The sequence below is a fragment of the Budorcas taxicolor genome, chromosome 3, assembly GCF_023091745.1.
Source record: "Budorcas taxicolor isolate Tak-1 chromosome 3, Takin1.1, whole genome shotgun sequence".
In the NCBI taxonomy this organism is placed as follows: Eukaryota; Metazoa; Chordata; class Mammalia; order Artiodactyla; family Bovidae; genus Budorcas; species Budorcas taxicolor.
This window is the reverse complement of record NC_068912.1, coordinates 56,961,221-56,988,561: the sequence shown is the minus strand read 5'-3', so window position 1 is coordinate 56,988,561 and position 27,341 is coordinate 56,961,221. Positions and strand designations below refer to the sequence as shown.

Below are 27,341 nucleotides of genomic sequence, written 5' to 3'. Positions count from 1 at the left end.
CTTTCTATATATTTGTAGACACGCTTTCACATGGTAGCTACTGCCAATTTTAATTTCCAAAGTTTTTCAGTTTGCTTTAAAAAATATTTTATGCATTTTATTAACTTTAATTTTAGATTGGCTTTCAAGTCTCAAATCCTCTTAAAACAGGAAATGTCAGCTTTTGCTCATAGCTCCTTAAGAGGCTTTTGCCAAATTCAGGAATTTAGAGACACATTTTAACTGCTTTACGTTATAAGTAACAAAATGTTGGCATGGGGAGCAAATTTATAAATATCAAGTGACTATTACATATCCATATCTGTGAACTTGAATAAGCTTAATCAAATGTCAAAATTTGGCTATAAAATGGTACTATTTTGGACCAGTATTTATATACCCTCTTCTTGGTAATCAAGATTTGTTTCTTTAAAAAGGTTTTAGCTGTTGATTGGAATTGGTGAAAAAGAGTTGGAACTGGCTAATTAACTCAAACTTCCCAATTAAAATAGTGGAGCTTGGTAGATAACACATTTATTCATCAACTCAAGAACTTAAAAGTTTTTCAAAGTTTAAGGTTCTTCAGTCTCTTTTGATCTCTAATAACAACTTGGATACAATAGAGTTTTCAGGCTTCTCAATGCCAGATAACTCATTTGACTGGCTCCTCCTGCTCAGAGAACAGTCCGATTAGGTTTCTGTGCCAACCCCAGAAGTTCTGAAGTTTCACCCTTTCTATCCAGCTATTTCTCTGTATGTGGCAGCAACTCCTCTCTTACTGGTTTTTCCCCACTTTCCACGATTGGCTTCACTTCATTTTTGTTCTGAAGTAATAACCACCATTTGTTGTTATTTACTTGTAAGTCATGTCCAACTCTTATGTGACCCCATAGACAGAAGCCCACCAGGCTCCTCTGTCCATGGGATTTCCCAGGCAACAATACTGGAGTGGGGTGCTATTTCATTCCCCAGGGCATCTTCCCGACCAGGGATTGAACTCCCGTCTCCCGCATTGGAAGACAGATTCTTTATCACTGAGCCACCAGGGAAGCCCAATAACCACCATTAGGGATTAGTATATTATCCAGGGCCTTGTACTATCAAAGTGATGGCTCTCCACATTACTATGGATGACCAAAAATAGACCACAGCTTGTATGCCAGGACTTACAGTATTTTTTCATTTTCTAGTTGGCTTTTAAAATGTGTTAAAATGACATGTCACAAAATGCCAGTAAAGATTAACAACTGACCTCTGTTAAATATTCTACAAACATTTCCTGGCAGAGCTGTCTTTAAAAGAATTTCAAATACCCTTCATTAAGACAGTTTAAGAATTTATTCTAAGATTGAGTTAATACAGTAAGATTTTAGACCACTTTAATTTAGTAAGAGGTGTAAGTGACCTGAAGTCATTTGGACGAATGCTGGTCTTAGTGAACCATCTTTAAGAAGTCACTTTCATCACACAAAAGACTAAGCAAAGTCATTTTTAATAGCTCATAAAAAAAGAGGTGGTATTTTAAGAGATATTCCTTATATAATAAGGTATTAATGAAAATGTGTTCATTTTAAGTGTTTTTTGGCTTGAAACAAAGATTTATATGAAAATAAAAATGTACTGAGAAATGTGTCATTTTTTAAACATGAAAGATTTCAAATTCAGATAGATTTTTGAAACTTTTTATTTATATTTTGGTCTTACAAATGATCATTTTTAAATTGACTTTTCCATAAGAATGTAAAGCACAAAAATCTGCTAAATATCAGGTCTACACAAATCCTCAGGAAGGTTTTCTGTGTAGTCTTCATTAATGCAAATCTTTGTGTGAATATTTCACTCTTACTGTAGATCTTGAATCTGTTTTGCAATAATGCAGCCATAAAGTTCTTATGCAGTGCATTCATTATAAACTATACATTTCTATTAAAAGGAAGGCTGGGTGATACAAAAATATGAGAGGATCTGGGGAACAGGCAATCTGTTGAGGCTCAGTATGTCTTACTTGCTTTCAAGATTTTTGTCGTTACTCTCAGAGAGCACACAGCACACGAAGCACAACAATCATCTCATTAACCTCCCTAATTTAGAAATCTGCTGTTCATGAAACTGACCAATTATCACAAACTATCACCTGCACAATTAACCACAAGTCTACTACCAGGCATTCTGTTACTAGTGGTATCAACAAAGGAAGGATGGAAACTTATAAAAAAGGGTTTTGTTAACTTCTTACCTATCATGGGCTGTGCTGCCGCTTGAACTTTTAATTAGATGTTTAATGCCTCACAGTAAAAGACTGACCAATGCAAGAAAGCAAAACTAAATTATTTTCTAGGTGCTATAGTATTTCACTGGACAAGGTAACAGAAGGATAGGACAAAATTTAAGATTTATATGCGTTCCAACTTCTCACTCAGGAATTCTTCTACACTGTCTGTGTTCCATTTGAGGATGCTTAGTTCTTCAGCAATGTTCCCACTGTCGTCCAAAAGCTTTAGCACAGGGTCTGAACCGCGAACATACTACAAAAGAGAGGAATATAATTTTCTGCTTAGGAGGAGTCTTTTCAAGCTTCAACCAAAATCCAAACCAATTCAACCTAGCTTAACTAAATGTAATAATAATAAGCTTCTAAACTCTTTTAGGGATTTCATAAAAAATAGGGGAAAAAACCCCACACTTTACTTTGAAGAGAAACACTTGCTGGTATCGAGACAGTTTTACTTGGGGTTTAAGCTTACTTTTGAATATAACAAGTGTTTATTGCATACATGAAGAGAATGATAATTAAGAGCAATGTTAAAAAAGACTGTGCCTACCAATTATCAGATAATTCTGCACTGGACTTTCATTTGATTTCTTAAACCAGAAAAAATTGATTTTGTTGTAAATAGTTTGTAATTTGGTTGAATTCCTAAAACTTCAGACCTACCTAAGTGGCGGGGTCCAATATTTCACCAGAAGGCTCTGAGGAATTCTTACTTTGGGTAAATGGGATAACAAACATGATCCCATTCATTAAGCGATCGATCTTCAATGCTAAATTAGGGACTACATAACTAGAATGTAGCAGTGATGATAAAGGGAGCTCTGAGAACTTCTCTTAGCAATTATGCTTCAGTTTTTCTAGGTTTTCTAGGGTTGTGAACTCAGGAGATGAAGACAAGCTCTGATGTGATTATTAGCATTGGGTATATTCTCAACCCATTTGTGGCCCTCTAAGCTAATGAAGCAATAACATTACTACTAAAAACTTTTGGATCAGGCTATCTACATAGACTGTGCTTAAAAACTTCATTTTTTAATTAAAAAAACCTCAGTCATAAAATTAGAAACTACATAGAACACAGCTGCAAAAATATTCAAATATTAAATCAAACCCAACAATGTATAAAGAATCATATGCCATGACCAATTTGGATTTGCTCCAAGTATACAAAGCTGGTGCAATATTTGAAAATGAATTAATGTAATCCACTATTACCAACAGGCTAAACAAGAAATCTTGTATCAACAGATGCACAGAAAGCATCCTGTCACATGCTACAACATGGATGAACCTCAAAGACATCACGCTAAAGTGAAATAAGCCAGTCATGAAAGGACAAATACTATATGATTTCATTAATATGAAGTATCTAAAGCAGTCAAAATCATAGAAACAAAGTTGGTTGCCATGGACTGGGGACAGGAGAGAGGGGAATTAGTATTTAATGGATATAGAGTTTCAGTTTGGCAAGACGAAAAAATTCTAGATCTACTGCACAACACTGTGAATATACTCAACACTACTGAACTGTACTCTTAACATTTAACTTACCATCTTAACTGCTTTTAAGTTTTTAATTTTTTGACTGAACAGCATGTGGGATCTCAGTTCCCTGACCAGAGACGAAACCTGTGTCCCCATGGGGTCTTAAGTGCTGGACCACCAGGGAAATTTCTTAAAAATTTTTTTTAACCGTAATTAAAATTTTAAACAGTGAGCAAAAGATCTCAGATTCACCACAGAAGATACACAGATGGCAAATAGCATGTGATATGATGCTCAGTTAAGAAAATGCAAATGAAAATGAGATAACAACACACTTATTAGAATGGCTAAAATTCAAACACTGACAATAACTAATGTTGATGAATGTGGATCAACAGGAACTCTCATCTATTATTAAGGGACTGCAGCATGATATAGCTACTTTGGAAAACAGTTTAGCTTTGTAAGAAGTGCCCAATAGTCTTGCTATGATTCAGTAATTGTGCTTCTAGGCAATTACTCATGTAAGATAAACTTATGTCTACATAAAAATGTACACAGCACTGTTACTTGCTAAAACCTGGAAGCGACCACCATGCCCTTCCATAGGTGAACAGAAAAACAAACCATGATATAACAGAATATTGTTCATGTTATTCAGCATTAGAAAGAAATGAGCTATCCAGCTACAGAAAAGACACAAAGGAAATGTAAATGTATATCAAGTGAAGTCTGAAATCTGAAAAAACTATCTACTGTATGATTCCAATTATATGATAACCCGGACCAGCCAAGACTACAGAGACAGTCAAAACGTCAGTGGTTGTCAGGTGTTTGGCAGGGGGTGGGATGTGGAGCACCGGGGAATTTTGGGAACAGTGAAACTTCTGTATGATACTATAATGGTGGATATATGACATTATGCATTTGGTAAAACTCCTAGAACTGTACAAAGAATTAAGTCCTAATGCAAACTATGAAATTCACTTAATAATGTATTAATATTGGTTCATCTGCAAATGTACATCAATGCAGGATGTTAATAAGGTAACTGGAAGATGGAGATGGGAGTATATGAGAACTCTAGAATAAATTTTTCTATAAACTTAAGATTGTTCTAAAAAATAAAAGTTAATTTAAAATGAGTAATTTTTTAATTAAAAAAAAAAAACGCTGGAAAAAAAGGATCACATTAAAATTACATTACCTTGATTTGCAGTCCTTTGAATAGTTTGGGTTTATCACTCCTGACGAAAGCTTAAAAGAAAAGAAAAATAGATTCAAATTGTTCACTTCCAGATACAAGTGACTATAAAGATCAATACAGAAAGGAGAAATAAATGCAACAAATAAAAAAATTAGATTCTTTTCTATATGGGAAAACCAAGGAAGTTAAAACACCTACAAGTAGAAAGACATCCCATTTTCTTCAATGGAAAGATGTCATTTCAAGTTAATAAAAATCCCAAATTACAATAGGATTTTAAGGGCTTGACAAAATGACAGCAAAACTCTGAGTATATAAGGGTAAATGTTTGAGAATAGAGCAGTTTAGAAAAAGTAAAATACGGGAGAATTTGTTCAACTGTTATTTAATATACTATGTGATACTTATTATCAGAATGGATAAGACAAAGAAACAGATTAGGAAATCTAGAGTTAAAAACACCTCTATTTTTATATATGGTAAAGCTATCAAGCCAGACAAAAAGAAAGAAAAAGATCATGTATGCATGCGTCTGGGAGTGTGTGTGTGTATTATGCAATAAATACTTTTGAATATCTATTGTATACCAGACAGCAGAGATAAAGCTATATAAAACAGACAGGACTCCTGCCCTTACGGAGTTTATAGTCTGGTGGGGAAGAAAGATGCTAAACAAGTAACCATATAACTGATAATCTGAATTGTGATTAAGTGTTAAAAAAAAGACTCGTGTTATTACCATGACATTTAACACAGACAACCTGGATAAACTAAAATTTTCCTACACATGATTCTAAAGAAAATTATTTATAGATGTGCCTCTATAAAAATGGAAACAGATATAGCAAAACACCACTGGAAACAAAGTTAAAAAAGTAAAGATGACAAATTGGGAAAAATTATTTCTGACAGTATATAAGAGGGCTCCTATTAATAATAATAGAAAATACTAGGTACTAGAATAACTAAGGACAGGAACATGTAATATACAAATACGCAAGTGGTCACTAAACATTTGAAATAAATGTTCAACCTCAGAAAATAATCCAAGAGCTGTCAAAACCATCAGGTAACCTTATTTGGAGTGGCAAAAATTAAAAAGAATATTTAAGGTTAGAGAGGGGGTAGAGAACATTTTGCTGAGGGTTAGCTGTGGGAGAAATATAAATGGATACATCCTTCCTGAAGGGTTTTTAGCAAAAAGAACCAGTCTTAAAAATGTGCCTACTCTTTTAGACCTGTAAGTATCTTTCTCAGAATTTCTTTATACTGAGGAAACAATGACACTATATAAGGCAAACACAGATACGAGGTCCTGCTAACCAAGTCTGGATCTGAAAATAATCTAAGTGTGTAAAAGGCTATTGGTTAAATAAATTAACATGGACCTCACTCACAAGTACATGTGTTTCATACACATCCAATCATTTAAAAATTGTATTAATCTATATTTAGTGATATAGACACAAATGCATATAAAGGTTTATAGATCAGTTTGTTTTCCATTGTTGAAAAAAAGACAGATACATTGTTTTTATATATTTACATTAATGTATTTATATATTTATCTGTAAATATATATTTGCAAAGGAAAAAGCTTGGAAGCATTCAAGGAAATTAAAAAAAAATTAAGTGAGAAAATAGAAAATACTTAGCAGAATACACCTAATAGTTCAAAACAATAACTACTATTTTAATAGGAGTTATATCTAGAGCACAGGGTTTGGGGAAGTTTTTAAGTAAATATCTTCCTTTTGGGGTTACTGTTGATCTACATTTTACCAAGTCTTTAGTAATGATCATATCTTAACTGTCCAAGTTAGAAAATTTTACAATATATTAAAAAATATACAAATAACCTGTTTCATTAAGATACCAGACAGTTCTTAATACCAGCTCTATAATGATTTGCATTAGTTTCCAATTAGATTTTATAGTGACAGGCATGCTTTTGAGAACTTATCTTTTTTTTTTTTTTTTAAACTTATGTGGCTGCACTGGGTCTTAGTTGTGGCGTGTGGGATCTAGTTTCCCGACCAGGGATCAAATCTGGGCCCCCTGAATTGGGAGTGCAGTTAGCCACTGGAGCGCCAGGGGAGTCCCAAGAACTTATTTTTTAAACTAAGAATCAACTAGCAATAGAACTGCAGACATGTTTCACTATGAAGATCTTTATATATGTGCATCTAGAACAACAAAACAAAAATTAATAAATACTTTTTCTTTTCAAGGTTTTGCAGAACTGTTGGAAGAGATTTAGATATCCCATCTTAATTTCCCCTACTATATTTAGTTCAAAATGAAATTGATTCTACTATTCTGGCTTATTAGAATGTCTTCTCTATTACCTTCATCCTTTCAGATTTGTCCAAATATTCCTGACTCCCCAAATGAAAATGAGCTGATGATATCCTGTGGGTTTTATACCATTCCTTTGGCAAATGGTATAATGCACACCTGTGCAAAGCATTATTTAACACGGTTTGTTCACAACTACAAAAAAAATATCTCTAGAGAAAAGAACTACTCAAATATATTTTTGTATTTATAACAAAAGCTATAACTTTGTCTTTAAGAAATTTTTAACAGGCTGGAATGAGGAATACATTTAAAAGAAATATTAAGATGAGTCACTTAATGACCCATGGAGAGTGAAATAATGACTATCGTCATCTGTTCTTTTCTCTTCTCTCTGCTACGTATAAATCCACAAGCTCCAAATTCTGAATGAAGGAAATATCCGTTAAATACACCGTAGTGGCAAAACACATTTTACAGGCGGTAAACTAAACTTTAAAAAGATAGTTGAATATTCACTATATACACACAGCACTAGGACAGACTATGTGAGAATATGAGACTTGCAAAACACATTCCAGAGTAACTTATTTTTCTACTTTACTTATTTAAAAATTTTTTTTCTTTTATTTATTTTTGGCTGCACTGGGTCTTTGCTGCTATGTACAGGCTTTCTCTAGCTGTGGAGAGCAGGGGCTCCTCTCTCCCTGTGGTGTGTGGGTTTCTCACAGTGGTGGCTACTCTTGTTGTGGAGCAAAAGCTCTTGGGTGCACATCAGAGTAGTGGCGTGTGGGCTCAGTAGTTGCTGGTGCTTGGGCTCAGTAGTTGGGGTACACAGCCTTTGTTGGCCCTGCAGCATGTAGGATGTTTCCAGACCAGGGACTGAACTGGTGTCCCCTGCACTGCACATTGATTCTTAACTATTGCATCACCAGGGAAGCCCTCTGCTGTTCCAAAAATAACTAAATTATATCAGTTTGAAGATTCCTAGAGATTAATTCAGTCACTATTTCAAGAAAATGTTCTTATGCCATTTAACTATTTGTCAATTACCAAGGCAGATTTGTAAATAACAATTTAAAGTGATCAAATATACAGAAATGATTAGAAAACAGGTTAAATGATTCAGTTTTGTTAAGATTCTTATCAGCATGGCATTTGTGCAGCTGCCTAGAAGTCAGGGTAAATATTTGCTACATACACTGCTTAGAAAGTCATAGGACTCTTCTTATAATCCAGAAGCTCTTTAAAGTTAACTGAAGAGTATTAAAAAATAAAAATCTATCTTCCAAAAGAGGTTAAGTGGGGATGAGGGGTAATAGGAAGGATATGTCTAGAAATAAAAAAAAGTTTGAACTATTATTTTTGAAATCATAAACAAGTGAAAATATAGAAACAAAATATACTTTGCTAGATATAATGATGTACCTTTGATCACATTAGAAGCAGTCATACAATGTACTCTACTGGTTTAAAGATTTAATAAATAAAGGCTTACAGCAGGTACAATTAAGATTTGTGAAGTGCCATACAAAGTTACCGGAGAAGGTGATGGCACCCCACTCCAGTACTCTTCCCTGGAAACTCCCATGGACAGAGGAGCCTGGTAGGCTGCAGTCCATGGGGTCACAAAGAGTCGGACACGACTGAGCAACTTCCCTTTCACTTTTCACTTTCATACATTGGAGACGGAAATGGCAACCCACTCCAGTGTTCTTGCCTGGAGAATCCCAGGGACGGGGGAGCCTGGTGGGCTGCCATCTATGTCTATGGGGCCGCACAGAGTCGGACACGACTGAAGTGACTTAGCAGATACAAAGTTACATGGAATGATAATTAGGTATTTTACTGTTGATTAGAAATAAGTACATTTGAATCAATATATATTCTAAATAAAAAAGTCATGTCATATCCAGAAACAACAATACAAAGAGAAGAGCACCAGCAACAACAAGAGAACTGAACTCTCAAGTGCGCTCGATGAAAACTACTGGGATCCATGTATTTCTAAAATAAGAAAATTTACTATTGTATACAAACTATCTGGAGCGCAAAATCATGACTTATTTTGGTCCTTCCAACAAGACAATTTAAAAGCATTTAAAAACATTCAGAGAATGGCAATTTAAATAATTAAAAGAATCTGAGAAGACTGGAGGTACAATAGCGAAGGCAAGACAAACTAAAAAGATTATCACTTTTCAGATCAGAATAAAAAAGTCAGAAAAGGACTACTGAAGAATATATATTCATAAAAGGTATTTAACCAACGTAAACATAGGCTTTCAACCAGATTTGTACTTGTCAAAAGTGGAACCTCCCCTGAATTGGATAACTTTAGTAAATACACTCATTCTTTCAATAAATATCTGAATTCCTCTTAATATGAGGTACAGTGTTAGGATGACTGGGAGTGTATTAGTGGTAAAAAATTTAAAAATTGAACTTTAAGGAATTCCTCCAGAAAAACCTCTATTTCTGCTTCACAGACTATGCTTAAAGCCTAGTGTGGATCACAACAAACTGAAAAATTCTTAAAGAGATGGGAATACCAGACCAACCTATTTTGCCTAGAGAAATACCAACAACCTCAGATATGCAGATGATACCACTCTAATGGCAGAAAGTGAAGAGGAACTAAAGAGCCTCTTGATGATGGTGAAATAGAAGAGCGGAAAAGCTGGCTTGAAATTCAGCATTCAAAAAACGAAGATCATGGCATCTGGTCCTGTCATTTAAAGGCAAATAGAAGGGGAAAAAGTGGAAGCAGTGATGGATTTTATTTTCTTGGGCTCCAAAATCACTGTGGATAGTGACTGAGGCTAGGAAATCCAAAGATGCTTGATCCTTGGAAGGGAAGCTATGACAAACCTAGACAGTGTAATAAAAAGCACAGACATCAGTTTACTGACAAAGGTCCGTATAGTCAAAGCTATGGCTTTTCCAGTAATTGTGTACGGATGTGAGAGTTGGACCATAAAGAAGGCTGAGTGTCGAAAAATGGAGATTTCTGAATTGTGGTGCTGGAGAAGACTCTTGAGAGTACCCTGGACTGCAAGGAGATCAAACCAGTCAAATCTAAAGGAAATCAACCCTGAACATTCACTGGAAGGACTGTTGCTAAAGCTGAGGCTCCAATACTTTGGCCACCTGATGTGAATAGCCAACTCACTAGACAGCTCCTGATGCTGGTAAAGACTGAAGACAAAAGGAGAAGGGGGTGGCAGAGGATGAAATGGCTAGATAGCATCACCAACTCAATGGGCATGAATTTGAGAAAACTCTGGGAGACAGTGGGAGATAGAGGAGCTGCAGTCCATGGGGTTGCAGAGAGTCAAACATGACTTAGCGACTGAACAACAAAGTCTGGTAGAGGCAGAAGACCAGCAAAGCAAATAAATACATTAAAATATTATGCGGGAAATGCTATGGAACACGATGCGGAGAGTGAAAAATTCTGTGCAAAAGTAATCCCCAAATAATGTTTGAACTGACTTTTGAATGAATAGGGGTTCATCACAAGAATGGGCAAAAAGCATAAGTCAGGAAGAACATACAGTGTGTGCAAAGACTTAGAGGTCAGAGTTCAGAGAACTGCAAGAGTTCTGCATATAAACTAAAGACATAAACCTAGAAAAGAGAGTCCATGTCATGATAGGTCTTGTTTATGATGCTGAGTTTGACATTTATTCTCTATGTGGTGGGGAACCACAGAGAATTTTAAATAAGAGGTTCACATAATCAAATCTGTCTTCTGGAAAAGGTCTTTTCAGTAGTTATGTAGGAGAGAGAATAGAAGTAAGAAAAGGGAAAAAAACAGGTAGGCCAGATAGGAAGTAACTAATTCTTTCAGATAAAGATGCTAAGGGCTGATTAAAATCACAGAATAGGCCAAAGGAGTAACATATGAAGGTTATTAAGGAGGAGGAAGAGACACAACTTGGTGACTAGCTGGGTATAAAGTATGCAAGAAATATTAATCATGAGTCTTGGGTTTCATGCTAATACTTTTGCTTGATGATACTGCCATTTGTGGAAATAGTGAAGACGACAGTGTAGTTTTAGAGAAGAGGATTAATTTAATTTTTGAATATGCTGGGTTTAAGGCCCCTCTACTAAAAATATAAAAAGGCAAAATGACTGTCTGAGAAGGCCTTACAAATAGCTGAGAAAAGAAGACAAGAAAAAGGCAAAGGAGAAAAGGAAAGATATATCCATTTAAATGCAGAGTTCCAAAGAATAGTACAGAGAGATAAGCAAGCCTTCCTCAGTAAACAATGTGGAAAAGATTAGGGATCTCTTTAAGAAAATTAGAGATAACCAAGGAAACACTTCATGCAAAGGTGGGCACAATAAAGGACAGAAATGGTATGGATCTAAAAGAAGCAGAAAGATATTAAGAAGAGGTGGCAAGAATACACAGAAGAGCTACAGAAAAAAGATCTTAACAACCCAGATAACCACGACGGTGTGATCACTCATCTAGTGCCAGACATCTTGGAGTGTGAAGTCAAGTGGGCCTTAGGAAGCATCACTAGGAACAAAGTTAGTGGAGATGATGGAATTCCTGCTGATCTATTTCAAATACTAAAAGATGATTCTGTGAAAGTGCTGTATTCAATATGCCAGCAAATATGGAAAACTCAGCAGTGGCCACAGGTCTGGAAAAGGTCAGTTTTCATTCCAATACCAAAGAAGGTCAATGCCAAAGATTGTTCAAACTACCACACAATTGCACTCATTTCACACGCTCACAAAGTAAGGCTCAAAATTCTCCAAATGAGGCTTCAACAGTAGGTAAACTGAGAACTTTCAGATGTACAAGCTGGATTTAGAAAAGGTAGAGGAACCATAGATTAAATTGCCGACATCCAATGGACTAAAGAAAAAGAAAGGGAATTCTAGAAAAACATCTACTTCTGCTAATTGACTACACTAAAGCCTTTGACTGTGTGGATCACAACAAACTGGAAAATTCCTCAAGAGATGGGAATACCAGACCACCTTACCTGCCTCCTGCAAAACCCACATGTAGGTGAAGAAGCAACAGAACTGGACATAGAACAGTAGACTGGTTGCCCCTTGGGAAAGGAGTATGTCAAGGCTGTATATTGTCACCTTGCTTTTTAACTTATATGCAGAGTATACAGTGTTAGTTGCACCTCAGTCGTGTCCATCTCTTTGCGACCCCACACACTACAGCCTACCAGGCTCCTCTGTGCATGGAGTTCTCCAGGCAAGAATACTGGAGTGGGTTGCCATTTCCTTCTCCAAGGGATCTACCTGACCCAGGGGTTGAACACAGCTCTCCTCCATTGCAGAAAGATTCTATACCATCTGAGCCACCAGGGAAGCCCCCAGGGTAACTGTATAATGGAATATTATTTAGCCATAAAAAGGAATGAAGTTCTGAAATACACTACAATATGATGAATCTTAAAAACACATTAAGTGAAAGAAGTCAGTCACAAAAGACCTCATATTATGATTCCATTTATCTGGAGTCAGAAAATCCACTGGAATAGAAAACAGGAATAGTGGAATAGTGGCCACCAGGGGCTGGGAAAGTGGAAATGAGAAATTTAAGTGTGTATCCTTCAAACTGTGTGCAAGACTGAATGGAGCTATCTTTCCTTGTTGAGGTCAGGATCCCTGTCTCTTCCACATGGAAGCACAAGAAAATAAACTCAAAATTTCTAAGAAATCGATCATTCTAGACCTCAATTATAAAGTAAAAAGCAGTTCTATTGTCAGCCCAGTATCTGCACCCACCAATCAGGCAGTCCTTTTCTCAGGAACCCCTTTGGATCACTTCAGCCTCTAAGATAATGAGGCTTCCAAAATATGGATTTTTAACAAATTCAAACAGTTGTACATCATGTGAAATGCTGGGTTGGATGAAGCACAAAGTGGAATCAAGACTGCTGGGAGTAATATCAATAACCTCAGATATGCAGATGACACCACCCTTTTGGCAGAAAGTGAAGAGGAACTAAAGAGCCTCTTGATGAAGGTAAAAGAGAAGAGTGAAAAGCCTGACTTAAAACTCAACATTTATAAAATGAAGAACATGGCATCCAGTCCCATCACTTCATGGCAAATAGATGGGGAAACAATGGAAACAGTGACAGACTTTATTTTCTTGGGCTCCAAAATCACTGCATATGGTGACTGTGGCTATGGAATTAAAAGATGCTTGCTCCTTGGAAGAAAAGCTATGACAAACCTAGATGATGTGTTAAAAAGCGGAGATGTTACTTTGCTGACAAGGTCTGTCTAGTCAAAGCTATGGTTTTTACAGTGATCATGTATGGATGTTGGACTATAAAGAAGGCTGAATGCTGAAGAATTGATGCTTTTGAGCTGTGGTGTTGGAGGAGACTCTTGAGAGTCCCTTGGACTGCAAGGAGATCCAACCAGTCAATCCTAAAGGAAATCAATCCTGAATATTCATTAGAAGGGCTGATGCTGAAGCACCAATCCTTTGGCCACCTTATGTGAAGAGCCAATTCATCAGAAAAGACCTTGATGCTGGGCAAGATTGAAGGCAGGAGAAGGGGATGACAGAGGACAAGATGGTTGGATGGAATCACTGACTCGATGGACGTGAATTTGAGCAAGCTCTGGGAGATGGTGAAGGACAGGGAAGCCTGGCATGGTGCAGTCCATTGGGGTGCAAAAAGTAGGACATGACTGAACAACTGAACAACAACTAAAAACGTAGGCCACAATCTATAGAACTGTTAGAAAAGCAGAATCTCAGGATACAAACCCAATTTACAGAATTATACTCTGCATTTTAACAAGACCCCTGGGTGACATATATGTATGTTGGTTTAAGATACTATGAGACCACCTAAGTGGAAATGTCAGTTCACTCTGAAGTGTGGTGATAAACAAAAGAACGGTTTGAGTTAAAGTCATAAATTGGGAGTCACCAGGTGAACACTGCAGCAGAAACCGAGGGAGTGGGACACTGTTTAAGAGAGTAAGAAAAAGGGAAAATAAGAACAAGACTGTGACTGACCCCAATATTTGAAGTTTGGGTGGTAGATGAGATGCCAAAAAAGGAGAATAAAAAAACTTGTTCACACAAGTGAAGGGAAGAGAGAGTCAAATGCTAGAAAGTCATTGTTATTCAATTCTCAAAACAGTCCAATAAGGTAGATATTAACTGATTTTATACCACCTATTAACCCATTTTATAAATGAGTAAATTGATGAAGCTAGTGCTAATCAATCGGTATTCCTTCCAGTAAACCTCAGAGATAACATAATCCTAGGCATCACTCAAGAAGTGAAAATATATTTGCTATCTCAGTTGTATATTATTTTAAAATTCCTTTCTGTATCCAAAGATTTATGAATCTAATACAGAGGCTGGCAAACTACAGTCCACAGGCCACACTGGCCTTCCTGCTTTTATAAATAAGGTTTTACTGGAACACAGCCATATGTATTCATTTAAATATTTTCTATGGCTGCTTCTGTACTACAAAAGCAAAGTTCAAAAGCTGCAATGGATATACTGTTGGCTTTAAAGCTGAAAAGTATTACTATCTGGTCTTTTAGAAAAAATGTTTGTTAAGACCTACAAAATCAGGGGAAATTTACATTTTTTGTTTTGGAGAGAGACAGACTGCAGACACAACCTTATCATGGTAAGACTCGTGCATAAGAAAGAAAACAGACTTAACATCATTGCTTTGATGCCACTTAAGTGATAAAACACAAGATCCAACATACAATGAGAAATTTGTATACATACAGACTTTCCTACTTAAACAACCATAACATGGAAAACCAGAGTATTTTAGGAGGTATATCTGGAATTAGCTAAGACATGATTTGGGACTTCTTTTCAGCCCATGAAACCTGAGTTGATTAATGTGGATAAGACATTTCAAATTTTTAATCCTTCTCTCTTCTAGAATAATTTAACATTATTTTTTCCTTCTGTTTCATGACATGGCCAATTAAAATTAAATAAACTTAAAAAATGTACTAGTTTCTCAGGGGCTCAGAAAATATTGATAATATGATTATATTAAATATGGCTATGGATTAAAGAATTATACAATCATTTTAATTTAAATTGGTTTGTACTAATTAAATATTTATACACAGAATTAAAAATTTAATGTTTCAAAAGGAAAAGACAGTATGACCACATATACCCACAAGTTTGATAATTTAACTATACATAAGAAATATATATATAATTAAGTTGTAATCCAAAGATTAATAAACTACACTCAATCTTTTAAAGACTGAACTAGCAGCTATAGAAATTATTATCATGGACATGATAAAACCTGACATCACAAATAGAAGCACTAACTGCAATCTACTCTTGACCTCATGAAAATCTGAGTCACAAAAAATTAAGACAAGTCAGTAAATATGAATAATCAATATAATTGAAAGGAAATGTCAAAATATTTTAGGAATAAGAATGATCACTTTATCATTCAGATAACTGACATTAAAAAAAGCTGAAACAACTCTGGTACAATTCTGAGTTTAAGTGTTCGAGGCAAAATTAATCCTAAGAGCAAGGAATTTTCTCCCCAAGTTGTTATATTCTGTGCTATATCAGAAGATGTTCTTATCCTATTAAAGAATGTATTTAATTAGATATGCATCTGCTCTGGGTCTCAAATAAAATATCCCCAAGTCAAATTGTTTGATTACATTTCTGTGCCAAAAGGAACAATATTTTATTATAAATAATTCTAGGCCAGCAATAAAGGGCATGTGTTAACATGGGCAATTTTACATAATACTAAACCCCAAAATTCTCTTGCTATTGAGTAAACAAGTCAAGAAACCACAGGAAAGGCAGCAAAAACAAAAACAGAATGAGGTATACAAATATAGATAGCACTTATGCATTTTCATTAAAAAAAAAAAAAAAAACTTCATTACCTTCATAAAACTGATTTTCAAGTGACATGCAAGGATGGAATAGAAAATGTCCAAGTCTTTTTGGAGATACAAATCTCCATTACTGTTTGCTGTCAACCAAAAGAATACACTTTCACAATTATCCTTTCACATACTTATCTTTAATTCCTGTGAAGATACACTTGTATGATTTCCTTTCTTCTACACCTCAAGTTTTATGGTATTTAATTTTCTTCTTGATTATTTTTATACTAGAGTTAATTTTACACACCTTGGACTTGAGGGAACCTCCCCAATTTTCATCCACAGACTTCAAGAATAGCTCCTGCATACAGCTGCAAAAGAAAAAACAGAAGTTTAAAAGACCAGTATAAATTTTTAAAATGTAGCTATAAAATAAATATAAAATTTCATAGTATAAACATTCCAGTTAAGCAGATATATATATCAAACAAACATCAGAAGAGAAAATGAAGGCCTAAGGGTATTAAGCAGTAGAGGTATTCAAGCCCTTCTTGGAGTACACTCAAACTTATTAAAAAAGACTGAGGAAGATATGAAGACTTGACAATGGACTTGAATAGGTAAGCTGTTCTAGGAAGTTTTTAACAAAATTTTAAAGATTTCCTAGTTTTTCTTTTAAGGATGCTAAGATGAATCCGGCTTCCCTGGTGGCTCAGAGGATAAAGCGTCTGCCTACAATGCAGGAGACCAGGGTTTGATCCCTGGTTTGGGAAGATCCCCTGGAGAAGGAAATGGCAACCCGCTCCAGTATTCTTGCCTGGAGAATCCCAGGGACGGAGGAGCCTGGTGGGCTACAGTCTACAGGGTTGCAAAGAGTCAGACACTACTGAGCGACTTCAGACACACAGACACACAGACACACGCACGCACGCACACACGGTGAATCCAGGTATGTATCCATCATCTATTCAACAAAAATATTTAATGAGAATTCCTTTTGGTTGCCTTTAAAATTAAGTGAACAATGTTTTAAAATTAAATAATACAAAACTCCAATCAATACCTTTAAAAAGTAATTAGAGTACTATGTAAAGATATTACTGAAAACTCAGTAAAATCTCATTATAAAGAACTTAAATGCAAATATTTCCCTTAATGAAATTCAGCTGAAATGAATTCAAAGGTAAATGTTGCTTTATTATCTACATATTCTCTTTAGAATAAAAAGCTTATTATAAAAAACTCAAATGCAATGATTTTATTGCAATGAATTCAGTTGAAATGGATTTAATAGTAAATATCACTTTTTTGTAGCTGTAGAGCATTGTACATTCTTCTGGTAGTGACTTGGGGATGCTGTGACTCTAAGACAGGCAATTATAAGAACATACTACATCCATTTTACTTCTTAGCTTTTAGTCATTTTTTTTTAGTTGTAGGTCCAAGAGCTAAAGATAAATTTTACTTTTCAAGTTCTAAAACAGCACAGAAATCATGTGTGCTATGAATTCTTTTTTCAGACACTAAAAAATAAAAGCACAGAACAGAAATTTAAAAAAATCACCTTAATTCCAACTCCTCCTAACATAATGACTTTAAAAAAACATTCTGGTGATTCTGGGTTGGATCAATAAAGTTCTTAAATTTTTGAGAGGCACAGCTACTGAGAGTCTGAATTTGTTTTCATTCACACTACTCATGGACTGTCTGAAACACTGATGGATTTCAGATTAAGAACTCTGATAATCTCTAAGATTCTTAAACAAGATTTAGTTAATCTTGGTTAGCTAATCCCATACCCCAAATCTTTAAAAGTATAAGGCCGTATTACCAATGAGCTCATAAGAAGATTCTAACACCACTAATCAATAAAGAAATTAAACGAAAACCACAATAAGATACCACTTCACACTCATTAGAAGCTATTATAAAAAAAGCAAAACAAGTGATTGAGTAGGATGTGGAGAAAATGGAATCCTTGTGCACTGCTGTTGGGAATGTAAAGTGGTACAGCCACTATGGAAAACAGAATGGTGGTTCCTTTAAAACTTAAAATAGAATTATATGATCCAGCAATTTCACTTCTAGGTATATACCCAAAAGAATTGAAAGCAGGGGCTGGCATAGTTATTTGTGTTATTATTCACAATAACCAAAAGGTGGAAGCAACCTAAATGTCTACTGACAGATGAATGGCTAACCAAAATGCAGTATACATACATACAAAGGAAGGAAATTAGGACACATGCTGCAACAGGGATGAAAACGGAAAGCATTGTCCAATGATAAGGCCGCCAACAAAGGTATAAATACTATAGGACTGCACTTTTATGAGGTACTTTGAATAGTCAAATTCAGAGACAGAGAGTAGAATGGTGGTTCTCAGAGGTTGGTGGGTGGTGGTATGGAGGAATTATTGTTTAATAACTGTTTCATGTTAGGAAGAAGTTTTGGTGATAAATGGTGATGAAGCTTGGACAACAACATGAATGCACTTGATGTCACTGAATCGAACACTTAAAAACAGTTAAAATACTTAATTTTATGTACACTTTACCATAATTTAAAAAATACGGCTATATACAAAATTGGTTATTAGATTTATCTTCTGTTTCCAAGTTTATGATCCCTTGGAAACTCTTAAGTGGAGATTCCATTACCTTATATGATGGCATTCCTCTATACCATTGTTTCCCTAAATTCTTCATATCATTACACAGCGAAAACAGTAACAACTGTTTGGAGCACTGTAAAAGGAAGTTGCTGGTTAGAATTGGAGATGACTAGCCGGAGAAGCCGGTGGCACCCCACTCCAGTACTCTTGCCTGGAAAATCCCAAGGACAAAGGAGCCTGGTAGGCTGTCGTCCATGGGGTCGCAAACAGTCGGACATGACTGACCGACTTCAGTTTCCCTTTTCACTTTCATGCATTGGAGAAGGAAATGGCAACCCACTCCAGTGTTCTTGCCTAAAGAATCCCAGGGACGGGGAGCCTGGTGGGCTGCCGTCTATCAGGTCCAAGAGTCGCACACGACTGAAGTGACTTAACAGCAGCAGCAGCAGCCTGGGGGCCTCTGCTCACTTGAGCTCCCATTTGGTTATCCCAAACGACTGAAGGATCCTAGCACTCTTGTAATCCATTTTCTGCACCATAAAACATGAACTGATTAATGAAAAATATGAGAAACGTATTTTTAAATGACTACACAAGCTCAGATGTGAGCTTCTCAAGGAAAGTTTCAAATGCTTAAAGCATTAATTTGTGATGCTAGTTTGGCATTTTAAGAATTTGCAGTGTTCATAGGAAAATATGTTTTTCGTGGCAAATAAATGCAGTAAATTAACTACAAATTGTGGTAAATTTTCAATGCCTTATAATCATAAGAATCTTTGGCAACACATACATTCACATACAAAGAAATATATGCTACTCAGAGTTTATCAAGGGTATGAAGTATGAAAGGGGTAAAAAAAGTTAAAATTTGAAACTTCCCTGAATTTCACCTTTAGCATTTTTACTTTTTAAAGTAACATAAACATATAAAAACTGACGTTCAAACATTTGTGGAAAAACACCAGTTGAAGAAAAATCAAAGAAGCAAGTTATATAACTTCTATATAGCAAGTTTTTATTTTGCTTATATTACCAACACCAAGTTGGTAGGCCGCTCTTCTATATGCATTAAAGAGAAGCCTTATTTGCACCGATAATCTAACTCTAGACACTATTCCATTAGGATTATATTACACTGGCCCAAATAATTTAAATGGAAATATACAGACACCTTTAGAAAAATATGAAAATGATGCACAAAACTTCATTTCCCCTTTTGGCATCCATACCTATTTCCATATTACTTATTGCCACTTTTCCTAAATTTCTGATAGCATCCTCCAAATGGGAAGTGGAAATATCTAACTACTTCAGCCCTATAACTAATTCACCTTATTTGTAACAGGATTTTTGAATATTCCAATTTCCCTTTCATTTAAAAAATAACTGATTTTTATTATTCTTAAAATAAATTTCAGCTTTGCAGTTAAATAATTTTTTGCAATTTAAATATATTTTGAGCATTACCAAGACTATTACTTATAAGCTACCAATTTAAATTCTGTACATTTCATATATTTTCCTAATATTTTGAGACAATGTACTTCCTTCACTGTTGAAAGACTTCCCTGGTAATTTATTTACTGTTGTAATATACTGATTTCTTTCCTACCTGACCAACCTCTTGTTACAAAATTTTAGTTAGAGCCTATAATGAGGTTTCTCATATCAAAAAACAGCCTAAATCTTTATTTGTGGTGATAACTTTGCCACAATTAAAGTTTTACTATGTAGCTATAAAATGGATCAGATTAACAGTAAGACAAAAAAATCAATCTATGCTATTTTCTACCAGATAGCTAGATTCCTAGGTAAGTTAAGGCAACATATGTGAGTTTTGTAAAATTTCCAAAGAATTTTTAAAAAGTATTACATTAACTTTTACTGCCACCATCATACCACCACCAACCATTACAACAAATCTATAAACCTTGTCCAAGTCAGAAATATTTTGCTACTTCTCAACACTAAATACTTAATACTTTTGTTGGTGATGGTATCAATGGCTCTGAAGAAACATTACAGTGAGAAACAAGTTATTAAAAATAAGTCAGTATCAAATTTTCATACAGCATGGTATTGTTAAATTAAACAAGGAGGCTATCACACAGAGGTGGTTCTAGGACATGAGTGACTTATGTAACCAAACCAAAACCTAAGCCTATAAATGCTTTAAACTTAAGAAATAAAAGCTAAAATTCAGTTCAGTTCAGTTGCTCAGTCGTGTCCGACTATGCAACCCCATGAACTGCAGCACGCCAGGCCTCCCTGTCCATCACCAGCTCCTGGAGTTCACTCAAACTCATGTCAATCGAGTCGGTGATGCCATCCAGCCATCTCATCCTCTGTCATCCCCTTCTCCTCCTGCCCCCAATCCCTCCCAGCATCACAGTCTTTTCCAATGAGTCAACTCTTCACATTAGGTGGCCAAAGTACTGGAGCTTCAGCTTTAGCATCATTCCTTCCAAAGAACACCCAGGGCTGATCTCCTTGCAGTCCAAGGGACTCTCAAGAGTCTTCTCCAACACCTCAGTTCAAAAGCATCAATTCTTTGGCGCTCAGCTTTCTTTATAGTCCAACTCTCACATCCATACATGACTACTAGAAAAACCATAGCCTTGACTACATGGACCTTTGTTGACAAAGTAATGTCTCTACTATTTAATATGCTATCTATGTTGGTCGGAAGAATCATTTGCGGCCATACATTTTTATTTTTGAAATCCTCTTTTATTTAAAGCAGAACTTTAGAAAAAAAACGAAAAAAACTGAAAGTAGCACTGATGAAAATGACTTAATGTTAGGTTAGCCAAAGGAAAAGCTTTGACCGCTAAACAGAATTCAGATCGGAGCAGCAACTATTTTATTGGTCTTGTGAAGCCCTGAAAGAAAGTGTAAGTGAAAGTGTTAGTTGCTCAGTCCTGTCCACCTCTTTGTGACCCCACAGACTGTAGCCCACCAGGCTCCTCTATCTATGCGGATTCCCCAGGCAAGAATACTAGCAGTAGGTTGCCACTCCCTTTTCCAGGGGATCTTCTTGACCCAGGGATGGAACCCAAGTCTCCCTCATTGCAGGTGGCAGATTCTTTACTGTCTTAAGCCACCAGGGAAGTCTCTTCTGAAGGCTTGCCTGCTCTTAATTAAAATGTAGGAGTTTAAAAATAAGGAAGCATGGCTATAAAATGATGAAATCTAAGTATTATAATATTTAGAGATCTTAAATGAAAAAACTATTATGACAACATTTAAGTATATGCGACCCACTCTTAATTATATCACTAGTGGTAAAGAACCTCCCTGCCAATGCAGGAGATGAAAGAGATATGAGTTCAATCCTTGGGTCAAGAAGATCCCCTAGAGAAGGGCACTGCAACCCACTCCAGTATTCTTGTCTGGAGAATCCCATAGACAGAGGAGCCTGGTGGGCTACAGTCCATAGGGTCACACACAGTCAGACATGACTGAAGTAACCTAGTAAACACAAATGTTGTTTCTTAAAGTCAACTTTACTCATTTCACATACATCTGCAGAGGAAAAATATATTAAGCAGAAGTTATTTTTTTTTAAAGCAAAATTTAGTCACTTAATTCTCAGAGAAAATGTTTACAACTAAAACTATGTCTAGGGATCTGCTGATGTTATGAATTTTAATTCATTATTTATCAAAGTCATTCCTATATTTTCTAATATTTTTTAAAGTGCCTGTAATGCTAGAAACAAAAAGTTACAACTACACATGCGCAAATAACTAGAGTACTAAATATTTGCGATCTTATATAAGCTTTTGTCAAGGTATCAGTTTAAGTTACCCTAAGTGTATAAGGCAAACGGTATATTTATTAACACTTTCATACACACTCTGACTGATGGCATTCTTGTATAGGAACAATGAACGAATACAAAGGATTAGGGAAATAAGTTGGGTTTTACAATTTTATCAAACCAACCTGGTAAATATAATGCTCTAAAATCATATGCCTGAGATCAAACTATTCATTTTTAGGTGCTTTCTACCAAACTCCGCAAAAATATAAAACAATGACTGTGTCTAAGGAAGCTTCCCCTAAGTTAAAAACAAGCTAGGTAACATCTACCTTAAATTAGGCTCTGAAGAAAATAAGAGTATGCTGAGGGAGTCTTTTCATAAAGATACAATCACTGTTCCACTAAAAAGCTCAACGAAAATGTACACACACAAAAAAAGTTTCTCTGACATCACCACAATCTAAATTAGACCATTCTAACTACGAAATCTGAGGAAAAGAACAAGGCGTCTTTCAATATTGTGATAAGAAACAAAATTTGCATATACACCTAAAACAAGGAGGATTTCATCACCAAGAAGTTAAGACTGTAACGATCAGATTTCCACCTAGAAGCAAATATATTCACAGATATAGAGCACACACATTCCCATACACACTTCAGCTATAAGTATGAATAATTCAGGGTATAGTTTGGAAACAATATATTCAATTCTACTAATACCTAGGGAATATCACACAATGTAAAGAATAATGACACAATGCCACTATATTTCCTGAGGCCAAAATATCCAGAGCATGGTAAAAATGACCCTAAGCTTGAATATCTTAAAGGTAAACAGTTTTAAAAACAAAACCAACTAGCTCCTTGGTAATATGTATAAATAAAGAAAATGGCAAACAATTTAGTGTAAGTACTCAATTAAAAAATATCAATGTATGTATAAAAAAATTCAATAATAATAAAAAATTAATTTTTGCTCCTAAGTGTTTGAAAAGTATAACCTATATTTCTGTTAATCTGAAAATCTGAGATTGAGATCCTGTTAAAAACAGTTCAATATCCATTCAATAGTCTCAAAAATTGAACATAAATGTGCCAAAATGACTCTGAGGTAGTTATGTCTAGGAAATGTGGCTGTAAGACAGCCTGGAGATAGATTATCAATTACTTTAAGGATTTATTTCCCTTTTAAATATTACAATCTGCAAATGTGACAGAATGTTTTAACATGCTTAGAAGCAGATCCTGATTTGTAAATATCTAAAAAAAAAATTAACTACACTTATTTTTCATATTAAAGATAACGCAGGAAAAGCTGCTTTTCAAAAGAAAATTCAATTCTTTGTGTGTTTCCATTACCATCCAACAGTGAACACCACTGTCATAAAAAAGGAGGCAATTATTATCATGTGCAAGAAAGATTACAATTATCTGAAATAAAAAATAAGAGCGGCTCAAATGAAATGATTTCTATTAAAATTAATCATCTAATGTATTTTCACTTTAAAAACAGATACCAAAAGAGCTGCAATAATTCAAAAGTTAAACAGTATACAAAAATGAAGAGCAACAATGTGAAATTAGAACAAAAGAAACTAGGCCAGTCTACACATTTTTACTTTTTGCTTACTCTCTGAAGAGTATACTATCTATCTATTTTAGAACTTATTATGGTAGCGAGATAAAATTCATGGCCTGCTACAGTACAACTTAACACGTCTATCTTCAAAAAGAAAACTGAAAAGGCAGTTTGGAACTAAGGGATGTATACTTTACTAAAAATTATCCTCTGTCACTGTCTCTTTTCCCATCCACCATCATTGCCTTTAGGGGCTACCTTGTTCAGTTCAGTTGCTGAGTTGTGTCCGACTCTTTGCGACCCCATGAATCGCAGCATGCCAGGTATCCGTCCATCACCAACACCCGGAGTTCACTCAGACTCACGTCCATCGAGTCAGTAATGCCATCCAGCCATCTCATCCTCTGTCGTCCCCTTCTCCTCCTGCCTCCAATCCCTCCCAGCATCAGTCTTTTCCAATGAGTCAACTCTTTGCATGAGGTGGCCAAAGTACTGGAGTTTCAGCTTTAGCACCATTCCTTCCAAAGAAATCCCAGGGCTGATCTTCAGAATGGACTGACTGGATCTCCTTGCAGTCCAAGGGACTCTCAAGAGTCTTCTCCAACACCACAGTTCAAAAGCATCAATTCTTCTGCGCTCAGCCTTCTTCACAGTCCAACTCTCACATCCATACATGACCACTGGAAAAACCATAGCTCGAAGGAATTCTTTCGTAGCCTTGTGTTGAGGTTAGCAGTTTCTGAGATAAAAACACTGGAAAGTGTCCTCACTCTTCCCTTCCACATTTCAATCCAGTTAGTCAATAAATCCTGTAGTTTCTTATTGCCTAAATCTATTTCAGATCTGTCCCTTCTCCATTTTTACTACAGTGTGTTAGCTTAAGCTCCTTCCTGCATCTTTCCTTTGGAAGCTGGCATCCTAAGTTCTTTCTCTGCCAATGGTACTCCTCTCTGCTCTGTCAACTATCATTCACAACACCAACAAAAGTTATTAAAACACAAATCTGATGTCAGTTTACTGTTTATAGTCCTTAACTGTCATCACCTGCCTATAGGGTAGAGTTCAAACTTCTTATCAAGACACACAGGCCCTACTTACGTACCTATTCTTCTCTCTCTTCATAATAAGCTCTCTGATTCATCTTAGATGGCCATCTCTCTCATGATGACTCTGTTCCTTTTCAAATACTTTTCCTTCTGCTAGAGATGACCTTCTCCTAATCACTTTCCAACTTATCATAAGCATCAACTTCTACATAAGCAAGGGGTAATGTTTACCTGACCTGGCAAATGGTTATATCCTTTCTTCTGTGGTGCTTTTATACCATTTGTTTACAGAACTTATCTCTGTGAATTCTTACTGTTTTTAGTTCTTCTGTTGGTCACTTCCATAGTGATTAACATGGTTGTATTTATAGTTCTTGATTATGCCAATTTTAAGAAATTTATTGATTCCCCTCCTCCTGATTTTTAATTTCTAATTTTTTTTTAGCAGTTACATTATTGGATATTATGTTTTATCCCAAGAGAATATCCTGCCAAATGCATTCCAGTAGTCCAATTTCTAAGTCTATTTCTTCGAGTCCTCTAGGACAGTGACTATTGTCTTATTTCGGCAAAATATCTTATTTTGTCTTATTCTCAGAGCCTACAGTATGAAGTAATATTTAACAAAGTTTATTAATATTAAACAAAGTTTATTTTGACTCTGAAGTAGGTATGTCTAAAAGAAATGCAGTTATAAGACAGCCTGGAAATTGATTATGATTATCTTAAGGGTTTATTTTCCCTATAAATATTACAATCTGTAAATGTGACAGAATGTTTTAACATGCTTAGACAGAAGCTGATTCTGATTTGTAAATAACTAAGAAAACTGACCACATTTATTTTTCATATTAAAGGCAGATGAAATGCCCCATATAGAAAATATAAAAAATAAATTTAAACTATTTTCAGTTTAACTGAATAACTGCACAAAAGAAACTTTTAAACTTTTCTTACACAAATATATGACATACATGTTTATTGTCACTTGTTAGCTGTATGACTTTAGGCAAGATCTCGTCTCAAACCTAGCTATGAAATGGAGATGATAATGATACTTCTCATTGAGTTGTTGTAAGGATTATATTAAGTTACTTCATATAAAGGCTTTGAAGAGCACCTTCATATAATAAGAACTTAATGAATGTCTGAAGCTATTATTAATTACTGATTTCTTACACTCAATTTGAACTGTTGCTAAACAGTTTAAAAAAAAAGAGAAAACTGTCTGAACAGTGTTTTTATATTAGAATAACCTGTTGAATTAAATTTGTTTCCTTTGAAGAAATCAGTTCATAGATTTGATGCTACACACACTACAAAAGTGAATCTATTTTAAGCAACGGTGAAATCTCTTTAGTGACTACAATTTCACACACAGTTAGCTTAACCTCCATTTCATCCTTCTATGCTTTACACATCAGTAGCATTCAGCTTCTGATAGGCTAAAGCTTAAAATTTGCGACTGTTTTGAATAATGCTGTTTAAGCTGACTTCTAAATTACTCTAAAGTTGGCTACAGAATTTCATGTATTATTTCTTAGTAAAAAGAGCCTTATTCAAGGGTGAAAACTTATGAAATATTGTAAGCTAAAGGCTGAGGATTCAGAAACATAAAAAAAATAGTACTGAACTTCAAAAAGCATAAAACACTGGGAGAAAGTAAGTCAGACATCAGATACAATATAATGGAGTTAACTGCAAATCACAGGCATGGTTAAGTGCTTTGGAAATGCAGTGGTGGTTGGTGGTTTAGTTGCTAAGTCATGTCTATCTCTTGCAACTCCATGGACTGTAGCCCGCCAGCTTCCTCTGTCTGTGGGATTCTCCAGGTAAGAATACTGGAGTGGGTTGCCATTTCTTTCTCCAGGGGATCTTCCTGACCCAGGAATCGAAACCAGGTCTCCTGCATTGCAGGCAAATTCTTTATTGACAGAGCTTTGAGGGAAGACCTAGGTGTAGCTTAATGTAACTTGGAAGTGGCAGTGGTGGTGGCTAAAGAGGAGAAATTGGGTAAGACTTCCCAGCAAAGGGGACACTTGAGCTAAATCTTTAAAACAGCTTAAGTAGAAGTGGTTTACTCTAGTAATTGAGGGGAAAAACCAGTCTGTTCTTTACCTAAGAGCACCTCATCCATCTGCTCCCTGGTATAACTTCTCACATAGCTACTGGGTCAGCTTCTGTGGCAGTTCTTACATTATTCCATAATCCTGGCTAATAA

The 27,341-nt window shown here is 35.5% G+C and overlaps 1 protein-coding gene across 1 annotated transcript in view; it reads right to left on the bottom strand.

Moving 5' to 3' along the window:
* Window positions 1-1,655: 1,655 nt before the first annotated feature.
* Window positions 1,656-27,341, bottom strand: part of SELENOF (selenoprotein F) — a 34,858-nt gene continuing 9,172 nt past the window's right edge. The window contains exons 3-5 of the mRNA XM_052637469.1: window positions 16,420-16,483; window positions 4,944-4,993; window positions 1,656-2,504 (exon numbers count right to left, since the gene is read on the bottom strand). Of these exons, the coding sequence (XP_052493429.1) occupies window positions 2,373-2,504; window positions 4,944-4,993; window positions 16,420-16,483 (246 nt within the window). The 3' untranslated portion in view covers window positions 1,656-2,372. The remainder of the gene's footprint in view (window positions 2,505-4,943; window positions 4,994-16,419; window positions 16,484-27,341) is intronic.